General features: G+C 39.0%; 2 protein-coding genes across 3 annotated transcripts in view; both read left to right on the top strand.

The window, feature by feature from the left end:
- Positions 1 to 512: 512 nt before the first annotated feature.
- On the top strand, positions 513 to 11,950 carry nars2 (asparaginyl-tRNA synthetase 2, mitochondrial). Of its 2 annotated transcripts, XM_060887997.1 has the most exons (14): positions 513 to 769; positions 1,235 to 1,344; positions 1,508 to 1,628; positions 1,745 to 1,885; positions 1,966 to 2,046; positions 6,224 to 6,327; positions 6,641 to 6,773; positions 7,803 to 7,901; positions 8,019 to 8,056; positions 9,194 to 9,260; positions 9,364 to 9,501; positions 11,104 to 11,201; positions 11,641 to 11,667; positions 11,766 to 11,950. In XM_060887997.1, exons 1-14 carry the CDS (start codon positions 614 to 616, stop codon positions 11,908 to 11,910), a joined length of 1,458 nt encoding a protein of 485 aa, XP_060743980.1. In that variant the 5' UTR covers positions 513 to 613; the 3' UTR covers positions 11,911 to 11,950. The 2 variants fall into 2 exon arrangements, with proteins under 2 accessions (XP_060743980.1, XP_060743981.1); XM_060887998.1 differs by lacking the exon at positions 513 to 769 and having other exon boundaries at positions 1,235 to 1,365.
- Positions 11,951 to 14,067: 2,117 nt separating this feature from the next.
- gab2 (GRB2-associated binding protein 2) overlaps positions 14,068 to 19,920 on the top strand; it is a 44,408-nt gene continuing 38,555 nt past the window's right edge. Inside the window, exon 1 of the mRNA XM_060888233.1 lies at positions 14,068 to 14,475. Within this exon, the coding sequence (XP_060744216.1) occupies positions 14,404 to 14,475 (72 nt within the window). The 5' untranslated portion in view covers positions 14,068 to 14,403. The remainder of the gene's footprint in view (positions 14,476 to 19,920) is intronic.

The following is a 19,920-nucleotide window of genomic DNA, read 5'->3' as shown; positions in this document are numbered from 1 at the left end:
TTAGGAACAAGCACATCAGAGGGACAGCTCAGGTTGGCTGTTTTGGGGATAAGGTCAGAGAGGATAGATTGAGATGGTTTGGACATGTACAGAGGATGGAGAGGATGGTTATATTGGTAGAAGGATGTTGGAGATGGAGCTGCCAGGTAAGTGGTCAAGAGGAAGGTCAAAGAGGAGATATATGGATGTGTTAAAAGAGGACATGAAGGTAATTGAGAGTAGAGAACACACACAGAAGGTGTGTGTGTGTGTGTGTGTGTGTGTGTGTGTGTGTGTGAGAGAGAGAGAGAGAGAGAGAGAGAGAGAGAGAGAGAGAGAGAGAGAGAGAGAGAAAGCGTGTTGGAAAGGCGCTATGTAAATTGAACATAAACTGCAGATCGTTATTATAACATCTTAAATATATTTGACTCCCGTTGGGAAATAATCTGTATGTACACTTCAATACATTTCCCAGCAGTTCTAGCACACTGTGATTGGCTAATCTATACCACGTGGCTGCATCCGACCAATCGGATGGAGCCTGACCAGGAAGTTGACTAGATCTCAGGAAGTCATAACATTCAAGGAGACTGTATTTTTATGTACAGATTTGCCCACGTGCTTCTCCTCTGCTATGATGGCAGTCACGTTATTGTGGAGATCACTGGTCACATCACGGCTCTGTGGTTATATCATTCTGACTAAACGGCTTTACAGCAGCACAGCAAAGAGAATTAGGGTACGTGATGCCCTCAACAGCCTAGAGACAGGCTCCATCATCAAAGTACAGGTATGGTCTGAACCTGCTGGATCTGTGATCATTATGATCAGGGTTTGTCAAACTTATGGACTCGAGGGATCCCTTTAACTCTAATGTACTTTTCATCATTGTTTCTGATGATTAGAATCCATTCAAACATTATTCAACAGCTATTCAAACATTAGGTTCAATCTTTGTACAAATGTACTTAAGCTGATACATCAGAGTGAAGATCAAGCTGTTTATTCACCCAGATTTTAAATCAAGGGACATTATTTATACGATTAAATGCATTTGATTCAAGAAACCAGTCAAAAAACCTAAGACCCTAATAATTATGCATTAATAACTTTAAAATGGTGAATGGTGATTAAAAAAAAACAAGAGTTCCCTCAAGAACCCTGTGGACCACATTTTGAGAACCACTAATCATGATTATTGATAAGCCGGTCGTTATTTTGATCATAACCTGCACTGGGTAATGTTATTTCTCAGGGTTGGGTACGCTCTGTTCGATCACAAAAACACAATATCTTTCTGCATGTGAGTGATGGAAGTTCTTTGCAACCTCTGCAAGTAGTAGCCAGTTCAGACCTCAACACCAGGTGATGTTTCTACCTCAGTAGGTACAATATGACTATATATTTTTACCTGAGTGTAATATGAATATTAATATTATAGCTAAAATATAACTCAAAATATGAAATAGTTTTACACAAAAGGAACTATTTATTGATGATCTGTTTATATGTTTCTTTCTCCATTAAGAGACCTCACCTTTGGCTGCGCCGTCGATGTTACAGGAAGATTGGAAAAGAGTCCTAGCAAAAAACAAAGCATGGAATTACAAGCAAATCGCATTGATGTAGTTGGAGAATGTAATCCTGTGGTAAAAATTAGTTTCTTTTTTTTATTTGGAATATTTACAATGCATAAATCTTTGGGGTTTTTGTGCTAGCAAGACAACACTTAAGGTGACCAATAACACCTCTTTTTAATTTTCAGGACTTTCCATTTAAGATCAAGGGCCACCATTCCCTGGAGTACATCAGACAGTTTCCTCACCTGAGGTGCCGAACAAATGCCTTCAGTTCATTGCTCAGAATACGCAGCCAGGCAACTGCTGCCATTCATGCTTACTTCAGGGTAAGGTTTCATTTGTCTCTTCACAAACATTTCAGCTTATGTTTATTCTGAAAGGGTCTTATGAGTGCATATCATTGCAGGATAATAACTACGTGCAAATTCATACACCGGTGATTACGTCAAATGACTGTGAAGGAGCAGGAGAACTGTTTCAGGTGGAAGTAAGTCTCATCATGCATTTGTTGCTAGTTAATATCTGGTGTTTATTTACTTAAGTTATCATGATATTAGTCCCTCCATTTTGCGATTCGAGATCATACAGTTCCCAAACCAGACAGTGATGCATCTGCTCAGGATGCTCTCAATGGTGCCTCTGTAGAACATGGTCAGGATGGGGGGAGGGAGATGTGCCTTTCTCAGCCTTCGTAGGAAGTAGAGACACTGCTGGGCTTTCTTGGTGATGGCGCTGGTGTTGAGTGACCAGGTGAGGTTCTCCGCTAGATGAACACCAAGAAATTTGGTGCTCTTGACGATCACTACAGATGATCCGTCGATGTTCAGCAGAGAGTGGTCACTCTGTGCTCTCCTGAAGTCCACAACCATCTCTTTAGTTTTATCCACATTCAGAGAAAGGTTGTTGGCTCTACACCAGGCAGTTAGTTGTTGCACCTCCTCCCTGTATGCTGACTCGTCGTTCTTGTTGGTGAGACCCACCACGGTCGTGTCATCGGCGAACTTGATAATATGATTCGATCTGTGCATTGCTGCATAGTCATGAGTCAGCAGAGTGAACAGCAGTGTACTGAGCACGCAGCCTTGAGGAGCTCCAGTGTTCAGTGTGGTGGTGCTGGAGATGCTGTTCCCGATCCGGACTGACTGAGGTCTCCCAGTCAGGAAGTCCAGGATCCAGTTGCAGAAGGAGGTGTTTAGTCCCAGCAGGCTCAGCTTCCCAATCAGGTGCTGAGGGATGATTGTATTGAATGCTGAACTAAAGTCTATGAACAGCATTCGTACATAAGTGTCTTTATTGTCCAGGTGGGTGAGGGCTAAATGGAGGGCTGTGGCAATGGCATCGTCTGTGGAGCGGTTTGGACGATACGCGAACTGTAGGGGGTCCAGTGAGGGTGGTAGCTGGGTCTTGATGTGCCTCATGACGAGCTTCTCGAAGCACTTCATAACTATGGGTGTGAGTGCAATGGGACGATAGTCATTGAGGCAGGACACTGTAGACTTCTTTGGGACAGGAACGATGGTGGTAGTTTTGAGGCACGTAGGAACAATGGTGCTGCTCAGGGAAATGTTGAAGATGTCTGTAAAGACATCTGCTAGCTGTTCTGCACATTCCCTGAGCACCCTGCCAGGAATGTTGTCTGGTCCAGCAGCCTTCCGTGGGTTAACTCTGCATAGAGATCTCCTCACGTCGGCCGTGGATAGACAGAGTACCTGGTCGTCGGGGGGAGGGATGGTCTTCCTTGGCGTTACGTTGTTCTGTACCTCGAACCGAGCATAGAAATCGTTCAACGCATCTGGGAGGGAGGCGTCGCTATCACAAGCAGGTGAAGCTGTCTTGTAGTTTGTGATTGCCTGTATGCCCTGCCACATGCGCCGGGTGTCTCCGCTGTCCTGGAAGCGGCTATGGATTGTCTGGGCGTCTGCTACTCGTTGTTAGGTTGTGAGTTCAAATCCCACGTCCATCATTCATTCATTACAGCAGCTGCTTTCGGTTTAATGAAATGAATAGCTTTTATAATAAAGCTAATTAGCATTTTATTAATTAATTCTAATAATAATAAGCACTATTAGCTAATAATAAACATAATTAGCACTAAATTTGATATTATTTCCACATCCTGGTGTGTCCTGTTTTTTTGCCTTTTATTTTAAAATAATTGACATTACAGTGAATATTCCAACTGTTAATTACCAGTTACAGCATTTGGCAGATGCCCTTATCCAGAGCGACTTACATTTATTTACTTTATACAACTGTGGTTTAAGGGCTCAGCAGTGGCAACTTGGTGGCCCTGGGTTTCACCAAATAAACACTGAGCTATTTGACCGCTATATAAATTTGTGGTAACAACTAACTGGGAGCTTAGTGGGACAGTAAACTCTGTGTAGCAAACATCTCTATGAACTGAATAATTCTGTTGTTTAGTCTCTCATATAAATGTGTAAAGGAAGATTTGAACATTATTATTTACACTGCATTTAAACCATTTAAAATAACAATCAAAAATGTACTAAAACTCACAAAGATAGTCGAACACATTGACAATGTAAAAAAATGACATTTTATTCTGTGTAAATCAAGTCTATATCTTTTATTTCTTCACTTTACATCAAGCCTAAAACACCATATTTTTCTCTTCCCAGTGCCTTAATGCTTACAAGCACTGACTTTAAACTGATGCAGTAAGATTCTTGGCATTTGATCAGAATAAGTAGGCAGGATGGTCTGATCTGTCTGTCTGAAGATCATGTGAAGGTCTTGTTAAATAGCAGAGAATTCTGATCCTTGATCAGCTCTCAGCTTCTATATGAATTAAGGCCCTGGATGTCTTTTTCTTTTGCTCCATCTGTCCAACACAACAATGAACCTGTCCTTCTTGATGAATGGTCCAATTTCCTTCAAGAAACGATTCAGAATATGAAGGGCTGCCTTAAATGCCTAAAGTTACGCTGAGAACAAAATACAGCCAATTTTACTGGCAGATACAGTTGTGTTCAAAATTATTCAACCCCCAATGCTGTAAATGGTTTTAGGGAATTTAGTGTACATTTGTAATTGTATTCAGAATGAAATCCTACAAGGACTTCTTAAAGAACCATATGCAACTAAAATGACATCAATTAGTTTTGTAATACAGTAGTAAATGTTTCTTTTGTGAATTCTTCATTGACATAATTATTCAACCCCTTAAAGACTACCACTCTGAAGAACAGAGGTTCAATGAAGTGTTTTCAATCAGGTATTGAAAACACCTGTGGATATCAGGGAGCAGCAATAAAGCCTAATAAGCACCAATTAGGCAGCTTTAAAATGACTGTGATACTCAGCTCCTTCTAGACATTTACTGGTGTGGTTACAAACATGGTGAGGTCAAGAGAATGGTCCAGGAAGACAAGAGAACAGGTGATTACTCTTCACAGGAAGGGCAATGGCTATAAGAAGATTGCAAAGATGTTAAACATACCAAGAGACACCATAGGAAGCATCATTCGCAAATTCAAGGCAAAGGGCACTGTTGAAACGCTACCTGGTCGTGGCAGAAAGAAGATGCTGACTTCGACTGCTGTGCGCTACCTGAAGCGTAGAGTGGAGAAAAGTCCCCGTGTGACTGCTGAGGAACTGAGAAAAGATTTGTCAGATGTGGGTACTGAAGTTTCTGCTCAGACAATACGGCGCACCCTGCGTAATGAAGGCCTCCATGCCAGAACTCCCAGGCGCACCCCCTTGCTGTCCCCAAAGAATAAGAAGAGTCGACTGCAGTATGCCAAAAGTCATGTGGACAAACCACAGAAGTTTTGGGATAGTGTTCTGTGGACTGATGAAACAAAATTAGAACTGTTTGGGCCCATGGATCAACGCTATGTTTGGAGGAGGAAGAACAAGAAAAGAACACCTTGCCTACTGTGAAGCATGGCGGGGGGTCAATCATGCTTTGGGGCTGTTTTGCTTCTGCAGGTACTGGGAAGCTTCAGCGTGTGCAAGGTACCATGAATTCTCTTCAGTACCAGAAGATATTGGATGACAATGTGATGCAGTCCGTCACAAACCTGAGGCTTGGAAGACGTTGGACCTTTCAACAGGACAATGATCCCAAGCATACCTCCAAGTCCACTAGAGCATGGTTGCAGATTAAAGGCTGGAACATTTTGAAGTGGCCATCGCAGTCACCAGACTTAAATCCGATTGAGAACCTCTGGTGGGACTTAAAGAAAGCAGTTGCAGTGCGCAAGCCTAAGAATGTGACTGAACTGGAGGCTTTTGCCCATGATGAATGGGCGAAAATACCCGTAGATCGCTGCAAGACACTTGTGTCAAGCTATGCTTCACGTTTAAAAGCTGTTATAACTGTAAAAGGATGTTGTACTAAGTACTAAGATTGAATGTCACTTGGGGGTTGAATAAAACTGATAATGATGTGAGCTCAGAAAAGACATTTGTGGTTATTTCATTATAAATGTTATGTTATATTTGTCTGACCTACATGTGCCTCTTTGATTTAATTGTAAGCAGGATGACTGAATGATCATAATCAATGTCAAACCGACCAAAACAATCAATTTCAGTGGGGGTTGAATAATTTTGAACACAACTGTATATCTGTTCTTTATACAAGCTATAACTTCAGCTTTCCTATTCCTTATTGGTGAATATTTCTCTCCTGAAAGCCTGCAGGTAATGAATGGAATTTGGATAAGGAAAATCACCATTTTTTCTCCGTGCCTGCCTATCTAACTGTCTCAGGACAGCTGCATCTGGAAGTGATGGCAGGGTAAGCACTATTAACCTTGAACTCTCCTTTGATTTTTTTTTATTTATTTTTTAATTTATTTTGCTTCACATAGAGAAAGAGACTTTTATTATAAAGATGGAGTCACTTCAGTTGGAGACAGGTGTTTATGCACTATTCAAATGAGCTTGAGGACTGGCTGATTCTGAACACTGCCATATAGCCATTTATAAAAGGATGTGCACACATATACTGTAATTATACAATATCTATCTGTCTGTATGTCTGTCTGTCTGTCCAAAAAAAGTATTTAAGTCTTCCTTGTTTTTGTTCAATTTACTGTTGCCTTCTGAAGGGCTTTTCCTGCTGTTTACACATTTGGCCCAACATTTCGAGCAGAGAATTCCCAGACCAGGAGACACTTGGCTGAGTTTTATATGGTGGAGGCAGAACTCGCTTTCACTGAGTCACTGAAGGACCTCATGAAGGTGAGCTACTGAGTCTTACTGACCTACTGAATAAACTACACCGTTACACATGGCTACATGTCTAAGGCCTACTGAAGAATACTTGGCATCTTATTTAACAGGGTTTTTTGTGCAGTTTTTGCATTTGGGATTCGGTATTCTTCTACTACTGATTATTATTAGGGATGAGCGAGTACAGCATTATCTGTATCTGCATCCGTATCTGTTAACCATATGAATTATCTGTATCTGTATCCGTACTCGGAGTGGGTGGGGCCTAACCCGGAAGTAAGCGGGGCTTGTCTTGAAATGGGCGGGCTTTAACCGGTAATAATTAATTTGTAATATTTATAACACTAGCTTACTACCTTTATGTTTTTATGAAATACAGCAAAAACGTGTCAGACACTCTGTGTCTGGTTACTGGTTAGAGACAGCTGAAGGTTTAAAAAAGAAAAATCTCTGACAGGCAGAGACGCAATGCGAGTCGCATTCTACCAAGCAAGCACCACGTCTGAACGAACCCACATTTACCAGAACTCTACTGGTTAGTAAGTACGTATTATTAACGTTACAACCCGAAGTAAAAAGCTGAAGAAACCCTAAACGTTAACGGAAAAGACCCGCGAACCTGAGTGACTGAGGGAGAGACAGAGAGCTGTTCTGTGTGTGACTGTGAGTGAGCAGAGCGAGACACAGCAACACAATACATCTGTATGTGTGTAGGGGAGGGGCGCTGTGACTAGCCTATCACAGAACGCTGACACAATCAGCTACCCAATGATGATTTTCATTCAATCCGAGCACAGATATTGACTTGTATTACTCGTATAATACTCGTACTCGGCAGAAGTGCTTTATCCGTACCGGAGCTCATCTCTAATTAATTATTATTTTTATTTATTTATGTATTTATTTATATGGGGGGGGGGTTACTTGCATTTTGTGAGTTTCTTGCAAATGCAGAACGACGGTCTATGATTTGAGTTTAAACACATGGCCCTGTAGAGTGCATGTGTTGTGTGTTTTAATATTACGTCTGTTTCTCAGGTTATGGAGGGTTTGTTCAAGACAACCACAGAGAATCTGCTCTCTCACTGTGCAGAGGATGTGGAATTATTTCACAAATACATCTCACCAGGAAATATGGTAGATCTTTAAAACTTAACATAAATGTATATATTGAAAATATTTTTGTAAAATATTTTAGAAAATATGTTTATATTTTCAAATATGAGCTCAACAAAGCCATGGTCTTGTTTTCAGGAGCAAGTGGACCTTATGATGAAAAGAAACTTCAATGTGTATGTATATTCTTTTCTAGTCATAAACTTAATTTTGATGTTATGAGCTAATTCTGACACTCTGTTCTAATCAAAGTTCTGACCAATTTTTTGTTTTTCACTCTGTATTGAAGCAAAGTTTGCAAAATTCCAGATATAAATACTTTATACTTGGCTGCATTAAGCAGGAAGAAAGCACTTAAATGGGCAAATAGACTGTAATGGCCTTCAAAGCCCTGCAAGATCATCATTTCATGGGTCTGTAAGCAGAAGTAACAGTAGTAGATGCTTATCTTGGTGTAGTAACACATTTGTCATTGTAGATCTTTACTCAGGGTCACCGGGGGCCTGATGTATCAACATGGCTTATGCATAAATATGTGTTTGCCATTTTCTCATGCAATCCCCTATAAAAAAAACAGACAAAACTAAAGTTCATGTGGAAATGTGTGCATCATGACACAGGCTCCCGAGTGTGTGCAAGGATGTGGAAAATGAGGGTACTGACTTTCAGCACTCCTTTAACTCTGTATTGGTATTTAGCATATTTTTGCCTCACACCTCCATAGTTGGGTGTTGCTCAGGGGTTTCCTCCCCAGTCCAAAGACTGATGTAGGCTGATTGGCATCTCTAAATCGTTTGTAGTGGGTCAATAAGTGTGCGATTGTGTCCTGGATCTCCTGGGATAGGCTCCAGGTTCCTTGTGACCCATGTAGACAATAGATAAAATAATAAACAAACTTCTTTCCACCAAGTTATATTAATTCAGTTGTACAAGCAATTAATACTGTGCAGTTATGAGCTGCTCAATGTAAATTCAGTTCATTTATGTGTGCAATCATTCACGATAAGTACTCTGTATATTAATACACAGGGTACAGTAAAGTCACAGCAATGTCAGCAGCAGACAGATGAAGAAGTGAGTTCTTAAGGGGTGCAAGGATTTCTGGTTTTATTCTTGACTAAATTACAGCGTCATTTTTAATCCCCGGGAGTTATCTTCTTTGAGATGGGTTTAATGCTTGTTTTCATATTGGACAGATGTATATCTGTTATATTGATATGTGCCATATTAAAACTGTCAATGTACAGAAATGATTAGTTATTTTTAATGAATAATAATAAATCTTCATTCTAGAATTTCATTGTGTTTTGTAGCATTTCCTACACAGAGGCGATTGACATTCTAAACCGTAGCTCAGAGCAATTTACCTTCAAGCCAGAGGCAAGTAAAATTAGACCAACTCAAAAAAACTTACGATTATATCTTTCCTATATTCCTGATGGAGAGTGTATTTGTTTCTCTTATTCTCTCGAATCACCAATAGTGGGGTTGTGATCTTCAAACAGAGCATGAGAAGTACATCGTGCAGCATTGTGGAAATGTCCCAGTCTTCGTGACAGATTATCCATATGAGCTAAAGCCTTTCTACGCCAGAGACAATCAGGACCAGCCCCAGCACACAGTAAGAATAACCTCAGAGCTTGTGTGTTCATGTTGGCTAACATAAGTAGAGCATAAGTTGACTCTGATTAAAATCTCAGGATTGTCCCCTGACACACACACACACACACACACACACAATTTTCACAGGGTTTTTTTTTTTAAGTCATGGAAATAATGACAGGGAGTTAATTTTGACAAATCCAAAAGAAAATTGTTTAAGGAACAGAAACTGATCATAACACTGTCAGACAAGTTTCTTTTCCAGCTTTCATGAGTTACACAGTATTTGTATCTGGCGTAGTTTCATTGACTGAAGTGAATCTCATTCCTGGTAATCCCTGTATGGCAGGATTGGTTGTAGTGAACTAAGCTCCAGAACTATTGGCACCCTTATTAATGATGTGTTGGGGTAACAGTCTATGAAAAACAGTCTATGAAACACAAATACATACACATGTGTTTAATTAGCTTACTCTTGAACTACTAAAAAAAAAAAAAAAAATAGAGGAATAGAACTTTAGTTAACTCTGTCCAGGGTGTATCCTGCCTTGATGCCCGATGACGCCTGAGATAGGCACAGGCTCCCCGTGACCCGAGGTAGTTCGGATAAGCGGTAGAAAATGAGTGAGTGAGAGTGAGAACTTTAGTTATTGTCAGAAAATTAAGAAAAAATAATCTTATCAATTATATTTCTTAAAATATAATTGATGTAATATTGATTAATATTATCAATTATATTTCTTTAAAAAAAAAAAGGATTATTGTGCCCCTGCATGTATCGTATCTCCCAACATAAGCACTGAGTCTGCTGCTATAATGCTTGATGATATAGTGATTAGTGAGTAATAAATGTGAGACACCTCATTAACATAGACTATCTCCATGTACATTCTCCTCTTTACATCATTTTCTTTCAGAAGTGCCGGGGGTTTGTTAGACATTCAAGAATCTTTGACCAGAACCAGGTTCCTTGGTCAGAAAAGACAAAAAATTGCTTAACTAGAAGGACTGTTCTACAGAAAAAGAACCTAATCCCCACTATAGCTTTCTTCTGGCACTTTTCCAAAATAGTGTGTTGACATGGAGGTGGCCTCTACTTGTAGATTTGGAGACTATCATAAGTCTTTGTTTGATTCTTGACAGTTCTGACACATAAATAAAAATGTGGACTTGCTTTTTTCCGATTTGTACTCAATAACATCTAGAGCTACAAATAATTGTGATATGTGTTTTTTTGTTTGTTTGTTTGTTTTTTATTGTTGGAGAACATAATAAATGTACTTTAATTAAATGCTACATCTCTTCCATGTTTTCATTGTAAGCTTGAGCTAATTTACCACAAACCATTTTTACATAGCCTTTGTTTCCCCAAACCATCTTTACCAAGGGTGCCAATTATTCAATATATTGACTTTGTAATGCATCACAAACATAATAAATAAACTTGTTTTTGAAAAATACCCTCCATCAATCAAAGTATCTGAGACTGAGCCTGTGCACTGACTCAGAGAAGAGATTATTTATTTATTTATTAATTATTTTCAGTGGGTGGTCTTCTTCATTCTGTTCAACATCTTAATTTTTTCATTTACTGAATGGTTGATGATTTTGTTTTTGCCAGGCAGCTGCAGTAGATCTCTTGGTGCCCGGTGTGGGGGAGCTGTGTGGTGGTTCTCTCAGAGAGGAAAGACTAGAGCTGCTAAGGACTCGGCTAGAAAAGTAAGTAAACCGTTTTCACTCTGCTTATGCATTTAACTTGATGTGCCTCAGAACAATTGCAGAATTATTGGTGCTCTAATTCCAAACTGATAAAACAGCTGCAGTTTGGTATATATTGATCTTAAACATATAAAGTTTGGATATTTTTTAAGTTGTGTAAATATCCTGTAAAACATTGCTTTTGAATTGATAAAATACTATTTGCTTAATTGGACAACAACTCCTTATGAGTTATGTCACATTTGTTAGAGTAAAGCTAATTCATTTGAGGAGATCATTTGACTTGATCTTTGAAGGGTGTCAGTAATTCTGGACTTGACTGTATGTTGGTTACATCATGCTGATTAATCCTTCTAGCTCTTCATTGTTTGCAATGTTCTTATCTATGTCTGTAAAAGTTACTCTGTGTAATCCTGAATCTGTAATCTTGGTACTTTAGGGCTGGATTAAACGACACGTACGCATGGTAGGGTCGTCATTTTTTTCCAGTACTGTTTTAGAGCTCAGTGGTTCCCAGCTAAACAAAAGGTAAATGCCCTCCATCTGCCTCTTCCTTTTTTACAGGTATCTTCAGCTGAGAGAGTTCGGTTCAGTGCCTCATGGTGGTTTTGGGATGGGCTTCGAGAGGTACTTGCAGTGTGTTTTAGGAATAGACAACATCAAGGACACTATTCCGTTCGCAAGGTTTTCACACTCCTGTGTTCTGTAAAGCAGCCTGGTGTGAAATTACAATAAACAGATTGAAAAGACATGTATTGTTTCATATGTCTTAGCACGGAGAATCACTCTTCGGGGCACAGAAACCGATGGTAAGAGACAGTAAGTTATTCCAGATTATGTTAAAAATTGTGGTCATTTATTTTAAAGAGAATACTTTGACAAATTCTTCCTTTATACCATAAATACCGTATGCTGTAAAAATTAATATGGAAAAATAGAAAGTAGAAAACATGGGAAAATGAGTGAGTGAGTTAAGATCTTGATCCCAAAGCCTCTTTCGTAATTCAGCAGTGTGCAATCGACATGCAAAGCACTTGCAAATGTGTACAGATCATCTTGCTTTGCTAAGTATGAGCCTCAACGATTTGTATGTGCTGTAGCTAAAAGGCTTTTTGACAGTTCATTGGAATTTATAGTCAAGCTCTTATATTGTCCGTGTAGTTTTGAACATACTTATTGTAGTTACAGTTTAAAACATTGATTCTTTCTTGAAGTCATTTTATTGCAGTAGTTTTGCAACTGTATTGGATTTATAAGAGGGCATAACATTATATTTTTCATCTGGAAGAGTATAAACAAGATGAAATTCACTTGCAGTGTGCGGTTTACCCAATGATCAGAACTTACATAGCTTTACAAATTAAACCGCAATAGCAAACAGTGTATGAATAATTCAGATTGAAATCATTTTGTGGTCATTGTTTACACTTACAGTATGCTAAGAATAGGTTGATTTACATTTGCTCACCACTAGATGGCACCGTTTTGTAATGTACAGCTGATTTTTGAGACTGGTTTGTTTATTAGGTATTGCAATATAATTTAAATACCAATTTGACCAAAAGGTAAACCTACCATATAGGCACATTTTGTAGTTATGGATTGTAATCCCTTTGCTGTTTAAACCTATCCTGCTTAGCAATTTTTTATTTTTTCCTCTACACAGACCCTGTTAATCCACCTCACAGGTCTAAAGTACATATTTCTTAATCATCCTCTGTTATTTAATTAGGTCATTTTCTGACCACAGGATGCTGTTAGCTTGTTATTTTTGTTTATTGAACACATCTTCACTTCACCTTCAGTGCTATGACTCAGATGGATCCAATTCATCCCAAATCATTGATTGATAGATGGATGGATAGCAACAGGTGTATATACCAACAAAGTACACCTAAGTACCTGATGGCCAGTGAATACATTTCCCTTGATTTATTTTATTTTATTTTCTTATGAATTTTTATTATTCTATGTGTTATAAATTATAGTCTCCTCTTAATTGTGATGATTTCATTGCCATTATTACCATGCAATGCTAGTCATTCTGAAATTGCATGTTATGTTCAACATGTTCAATGTCTAGTAGGTTACGAATAAATAGTTTGCACCAATTTTCAAGAGGTTTCTACCTGCTGAAGAGTTCAGTTTGGTCTCATCTCATGGTGATCAGCTGCCTAAGCTGATCTGGTCAAACTAGTAAATCATCTCTGTTGCCAGATGAGTCCATCCTTATTAACTGATTATATACTGATATTATCTTACCTTATTACCTTATTAACTGATATACTGATATTTCAGCATCCTTATTAACTGATTAGACTGATGTTTGCCTTACAGTTGTTTTCATTTCTTAAATATCAATCTGTCTATCGTGTAACAGCAGCAGAGGTAATTGTTAATAAAGTTAGTAGGCAGTATCGGTCTAGCTCAGCTTGTGTTTTGGTAGCTAGTAGTTGCATTAGACTACTCTATTTTTCTGGAGTAAGAATAATTATTTATTATTATTATTTTTTACTTAATATATTTTCTTCTAAACAAAGAAGCAAGCAAACACACTGACATAAGCAGCTCTATTTGTACAGCTACGGCGAGTAAAACTATACGACTTTAGACGTAGCCTTTGGTAAAGTTTCATTGTGATTAGCAAAAAGTTACCTGGAAATAAATACAGTGAGTTCTGGCTTTTGGTTGCCATAGCTGCAGGAAGCCACGCCCCTTCCCAGTACCGTTTAATCTCCTAATCCCCGCCCTTGTTTTGGTGGCCACGCCTCTTTGTGGCTGTGATTCGCCAGAAAACAATAATCATCTGGCTCGGAGTTGGAGTGATTTCACTGCAAGGCGTCTGTTGTTAGTCGGGACCTGGAGGGACTGTTGCTGCACCCACAGACACTCCGGGTATGGTGTGGACGATAAAGACGCGAGATTACTTCCTACACCAGTCTAAAAGCCTTTCTGTTCCTCCTCTTCACTCTAAGGGTCCACAACTGTTTTTCACTGTGTTTTGTGTCAGGGCGTCTCTGAGCTCTCCGGACAAACTGAGCGCGCTCTCGCGTCACTAAATGGGCCGGCGGAGCGCGTCGCTGTGCGCGCGTTTCAGCATTCTCCCTAAATGGACCTGCATCATCATCATCATCATCTGATCATAAGAGTGTGTGTGTGTGTCTGAGTGATTGCTGTTTATATTTGGGAGAGACGGGAAAAAATGAGCGGCGGAGAAATCATCTGCCAGGGCTGGCTGAGAAAATCACCACCGGAGAAAAAACTTCGGAGATACGTAAGTACGATGATGTGTGTGTGTGTGTGTGTGTGTGTGTGTTAAACTTTATTATGTGCAAGACTGTAACGGATCTCCTTAGTATTTCCATCTTCTGCTACAGATATTAAAGCATATGAAGTTTTTACGCAGCTTTATTACGCAGCGCTATTACGCAGCTTTATAGCCTGTTATGGATGTGTATGGTTGGTTTCCCAGCATTAGCAGGTGCGCCCTACTGCCTGCCAGAATCATCTCCCAGTTCCTCCTGACTCCAGGGGGAAAATAAACATAAATAAAACAGATGCTTCCCACTTTATGAATATAAAAGTACCACTAGATGCGCATTCTGGTGGTAACAGACTGGGCTGTAATCAGGATGTTATCTGTATTTGATTGGAACACTTAACCAAACTGTGTGCACAATAGGCATTAAGGATACCATGGAGCCACCGTCTGTCTACTAATTCTGTTTGGGACAGATGTCCATACAACTGTTCCTGTTGAGAAAGCAGTCTGCTTCTCATCTGCAATGCTTCAAATGAGTCATTTGTTGTTTTGTATTAGAAGAAGCAGCCCGCTGCCTCGCATCCCATTCTGTCCTGGTGTCTGGACACTAGGGACTAATGGCTTCCACGTTGTCAGAGCAGATAATGGATTAAAAAAAAGAAGACCCAGCTCTTCTAAATACAGCTGGCCTATGTTTATCCACAGGATTGCCTTAAAAAACCTCACTATACTCCTACCTAACTTTTCTGTGATTGCGTTTCTTTTTCTCTTCCTTTTTTTAGTACTTTTTTAGTATCATCGCTGAGAGAATTCATTTCTTGACATCTTCATATGAAGATGTACTAGGTCATTTCCTCCTTTCCATATAAAGATTGTGTCTTGTGTGCAACTTCACAGGAACTGCTGATGTTAAAATAAACAGGACAGCTGCTTTCAGAGGAAGTGCGTAGCGTAACGCCATATAACTAAATGCCAGCTTTCATTGATTTTTTTTTAACAGTATCAAAACAGCAAACTGTGGTGAAGCAAGACATTTGCAAAACCATGAAATGTCCATCCACTTAGCAAAAGACAAGACAACACAAGAATGTCAGTTGGCTGCATCAAGAGAACTAATTGTCCAATCTCCAAATTCCATTTAGCAGACAAGATTGCGGTCATCTGACATCGCTGCCATCCTAATGCTCCAAGATATTTTAAGCAGCTGTGGATCTCTGTGTTCTGACAATAAAGTGTTTGTGTGACACATCAGACGTCCTCTTAGTAGGCCAGAAGGTTCACCTAAACCTCAGTTGTGTGTTGCAAATTATATGCAAATACTCAGCACAAACAATTCTGTCAGTTAGGGCCCTGTGGCAATAATTAGAAAATAGAGGTGTCTGTTGTCTTGACTAACACGGCTGCTTGTACAGATTGTCTAATATGGGAATAGAATTAGCAAGTAATATAAGCTAAAGTAATAAAAATGTACCAAATCAGAAAGAGCTCATTTACATAATTACATAATTTACTAGTTTGTGTTTAATTTAAAACTTAAATTTACTTTTCAAGCTCGCAGTAAAAAATCATGAGTGGAAAAGTGTTATTTGAAAAAGGGAAAAAACCCACAGAAATTGTTCTCCTACAGCCACAGAATAGAACTACTGAGTACAATATCACCCCCTCTGGTTATATTGTGAATCATTAACAAGTATTTTCACTGCAAAACTTAGCATAAAGTTGTTACTTATTACCTTGTTAGCCAGCATCAGTAGAATTGTTTATGAAGGTGAGTTCACTAGTGGTCTGCCAATCACATGTTGGAAAATATTAAAAGTCTCATTTTTGAGTCTAACAGTCACTGACCAATTCAATTCACTGCGTAAATCATATCGTAAGCTATAGGTAAAATAAAATACATTATGTGTTAGTGGTGTTCTTGTGTTTTTCTAATATTTTATAGAGGGATATGGAAAAGGAAGGGACAGTGTTGAGTATTGAACAGATTGCCACATGTTACTCCTATTCTAACTTCAGTGATGGGTGGAAACCTTAAAATAGGTGAGTAATCCTGTGGTATTGCTCATCACTGCTTCTTAGAGGGCTGTGAAAAGGTGCTTTTAAAATAGAACATGCATTGAAGATGTTGCTTAAAAACCCCATACATTGTGTTGTTGAATTTATAGAGAACATTTGTAGCTTAAAACTTAAAAGAATCATTTTAGATTTAGTCTTGATTCTAACAAAGCCTTAGACTCGATTCAAACCAAAACCCAAAAGAGTTAGATCGCGTTTATTAAGTAATGGAGTCATATCAACACATCAAGTCACACATCCAGATTTAAGTGAATTAAATCTGTTATGATCATTCCACTTGTTGTTGTTGTTTTTTCTTCTTCTTTTTTTTTTTATCTATTATCAAACCCTTGTAAAGCACTTGACTATAAGGTCAGTCACATCTTTCAAAATCAGTTTCATGAAGCAGTGAGAACGACAGAAGCCAAATTTAGAATAATCTAACAATTCCTGAAAGCAGAAAACACAAATTCAGTCCAGTCATTTCACACTGATGCCAAACAGGCTTGTTACATTATTAATCACCATTCAGCATTCATAACTGCAAAGCATCTCAGTGATAAAACATGGCATGTAGATAATGAACACAGCTGTTCCCTACTGAAGCGGTTCTGAAACAGTATCTGGCTCTGAAAATTATTTTCTTTGCCACAGGCAGCGCCACCTACCACAATGCCTCTAATAAAACGAGCGTTCGGAAGTGGAGGGACAGTTCAGGCATTTCCCACAACAGCTCTCCATTTCCTCTTCCTACAACCATTGTCATTTTAAAACCCTGCCCTGTGTGAAATTGGTTTTCCATTTTTGTACAAAAGCTGATTTGTCAGTTGGTGCTCTCTTATTTGTTTTTATGAAACATTAGTGATTGTGTGCCTCCCTTATGTCAGAGTTAGGTTTAGTGTTGGGGTGAGAATTAAGATTTTGCTGTTAAATTCAGTGTGGAGACAGTAAAGTTCATGAATACAGTGCAGCTGTACAGTGTAATGGCAGAGACTTGAATCAGCTAGTTAGTGAGCTTTGAGATGACAAGCCCAGTGCCACCGATGCCAATATATACATGAAAGTTAAAGATCTGGAAGCTAATCTGTTTGAGCAGAGTGTTGAGATGTTACCCAAAGTGAAGATTTTGAGAGCTAAAAACTGTAAATTTATTTCAGCACAAATAGCGTGGAAATCAAAGTTATATGTAAAGTGCAAATACACAGCAAGCTGCTAAATCTATAGTAAATACACAGGACAGTGCATGCTAACTAGACCGATCAGCAGAACAGTACTGGGTGGATTATATGGTGCGTTTGGAGCAGAGCTGGGCTGATCCGAGTTAAGCTGAACATACTGTTTCAGAACAAATTTCAACATTTAAGATAAATCTCCAGAGTGTTTTTGTGTAATAACAGACAGTGAGAGTGTATGTAACTAGAGTAGCCTGCGGCAGTAGTGTTAGTTGGTGCCACCCTCTCTCCTGGCTGTTTTTGCTGACATCATTTCACAAACACCGCTGTTTGCATAATCCATCCCAGGATTCCAGACTGATCCTATCAGACTAAAGAGAGTGCAAAATATCTTCACGCCTTCATGGTCTCCAACGGTCAGAGGGACTGCACGTGTGTGCGCATGTCTCTGTGATGTCATGATTATCGTAGATTGTGAGAGTTTTTTCACTGCAAGTATTTTCTTAACTAGAATGCATGTATCAAGGTCTGGACGGAGGTGAACGAGTTTGTTCAGACCCAGCACTCATGTTTTGAAGAGTCTCTGGGAAGGTCTTACCCCTGCTGGTGAACATTGAACACCACCCTGTTTCTGCTTAGACAGACAACATTGTGCCTCACAGATGTTTTTCTTGTTCAGCTTCATCAGACAAGGATTTGCTGCAGTTTCTATGACATAACACAGACACAGCACTGTATCTGAAGGTACCAGATGAAAAACTGATCTGATCTGTTCTATAAATATGTATGAATAGTGGACCACATGATGTGCCAAAAAAATGATGCGAAAATGCGTTATTCAATTTATTTATTAGGCTCAATTTATTAGGCTATAAGGAAATAAACTTCCTCAAATTGGGTCTTTGACTTGACCCAGTTTTCCTGACCACTCTTGAGTCAGGATGTGACCTTAGACATGTTTGATCTTTATATAGCGTGTGGCCTGTCCTTCAGCACGCCCTGGGGTCGTACCTGTTTGTGAGGCTGCTGAAAGCCAAACTGCAGCGGTAGCAGGCTCCAGACTTCCTCTGGATGGCACCTACAGGAAACAGTGTGCCTCAGCTTTCAGGATGGAGGGTAACAAGCAAAATCTTTTTGTGTCTTTTTATTTATGCCATCCTAGTTCAACCATTTAGAGCCTTCTTCATATGTTCCTGTTGATGATTGTTTTAGAAAGTTAGAGCAGAGCTGGTAGGTCTATTTTTTTTGCACTTACCTCAGCAAATATGGCTCCATTGATATGATGGAAAATTGTATGCATGATGTTCAGTTCCTGTCAACACATAGATATATGGGACCTCTTGCCCATGAAGAAACAGTGTTGTGGCTTACTGAAAATGCAATATTTTAAAAAAGAATGTGTGTATGTTCTGTACATGCAAATTGAGTGTTTGTTTTTGTTACGCATGTGCCAAGGCTCTGTATATCATATCTCAACCAAAATATTGGATAAAACTTGGCTGAAAACATTATATACAAACACACTTTATTTTGTTATGCAGCCTGCAGTAGTTTCACCTCATGGTCAGTCTGCACATTTGAATCATTGTGCGGTTTTTTCACATATCATGTCCTGTTCCGCTCGTATGCTATTTATGTTATTGTCAAGATGTTTGGTGACGGTTTGTAATTTATTTTCACTGGGCTGGTGTGAGTCTTTTTTAATCGATTTTATGTTTTTGTGTATAGTATTTTTCAGATCTCTGTTTCTAAAAACAGGATTTTTTTTATGGACCAGTATAAAAATATATGTATATGTGTATATATAGCGCCTCATTCAGTATATTCAGACATTTAGTCTTTTTGATACTTTAATAATCTTTGTAGCATCTAAAGAAAACTAAAGTATTTGAAAAATGTATTTAATTCATAGTAATTCATTTTCAACATTGTGACATTAATTATCTCAGACACAAGTTTCCAGTCTTCTACTACCAGATTGTGCTGACTAATCTTGGGCTGACGGAGCTGTAATAATCATCCTAGGAATTTGTGTATTAAAGTCACAAACCTGTACCAGACTGTTACTAAAATGGGTTGTTCCACACTGCTGCTATAAATGGTCCAAACAAATTTCATTATTCAGAGCACACGGTTGTTTGTTTGTTTCACTTTGCTAAGCTCATGACACTTATTTAATATGGGTCACGACTCCCTTAACTGTGCCACGGTGCCCTTACCTCTTTGCACA

Source organism: Tachysurus vachellii, chromosome 15 (genome assembly GCF_030014155.1).
Source record: "Tachysurus vachellii isolate PV-2020 chromosome 15, HZAU_Pvac_v1, whole genome shotgun sequence".
NCBI lineage: Eukaryota > Metazoa > Chordata > Actinopteri > Siluriformes > Bagridae > Tachysurus > Tachysurus vachellii.
Note: the sequence above shows the minus strand (reverse complement) of the source record. Positions and strands in the feature narration are given on the sequence as shown.

Coding starts and splice junctions, on each gene's coding strand:
- nars2 (XM_060887997.1), top strand. CDS start 614: ATGATGGCAGTCACGTTATTGTGGAGATCACTGGTCACATCACGGCTC. Junction 1,345..1,507: donor AGTTCAGACCTCAACACCAG/GTGATGTTTCTA, acceptor TTCTCCATTAAG/AGACCTCACCTTTGGCTGCG. Junction 7,902..8,018: donor ACATCTCACCAGGAAATATG/GTAGATCTTTAA, acceptor TCTTGTTTTCAG/GAGCAAGTGGACCTTATGAT.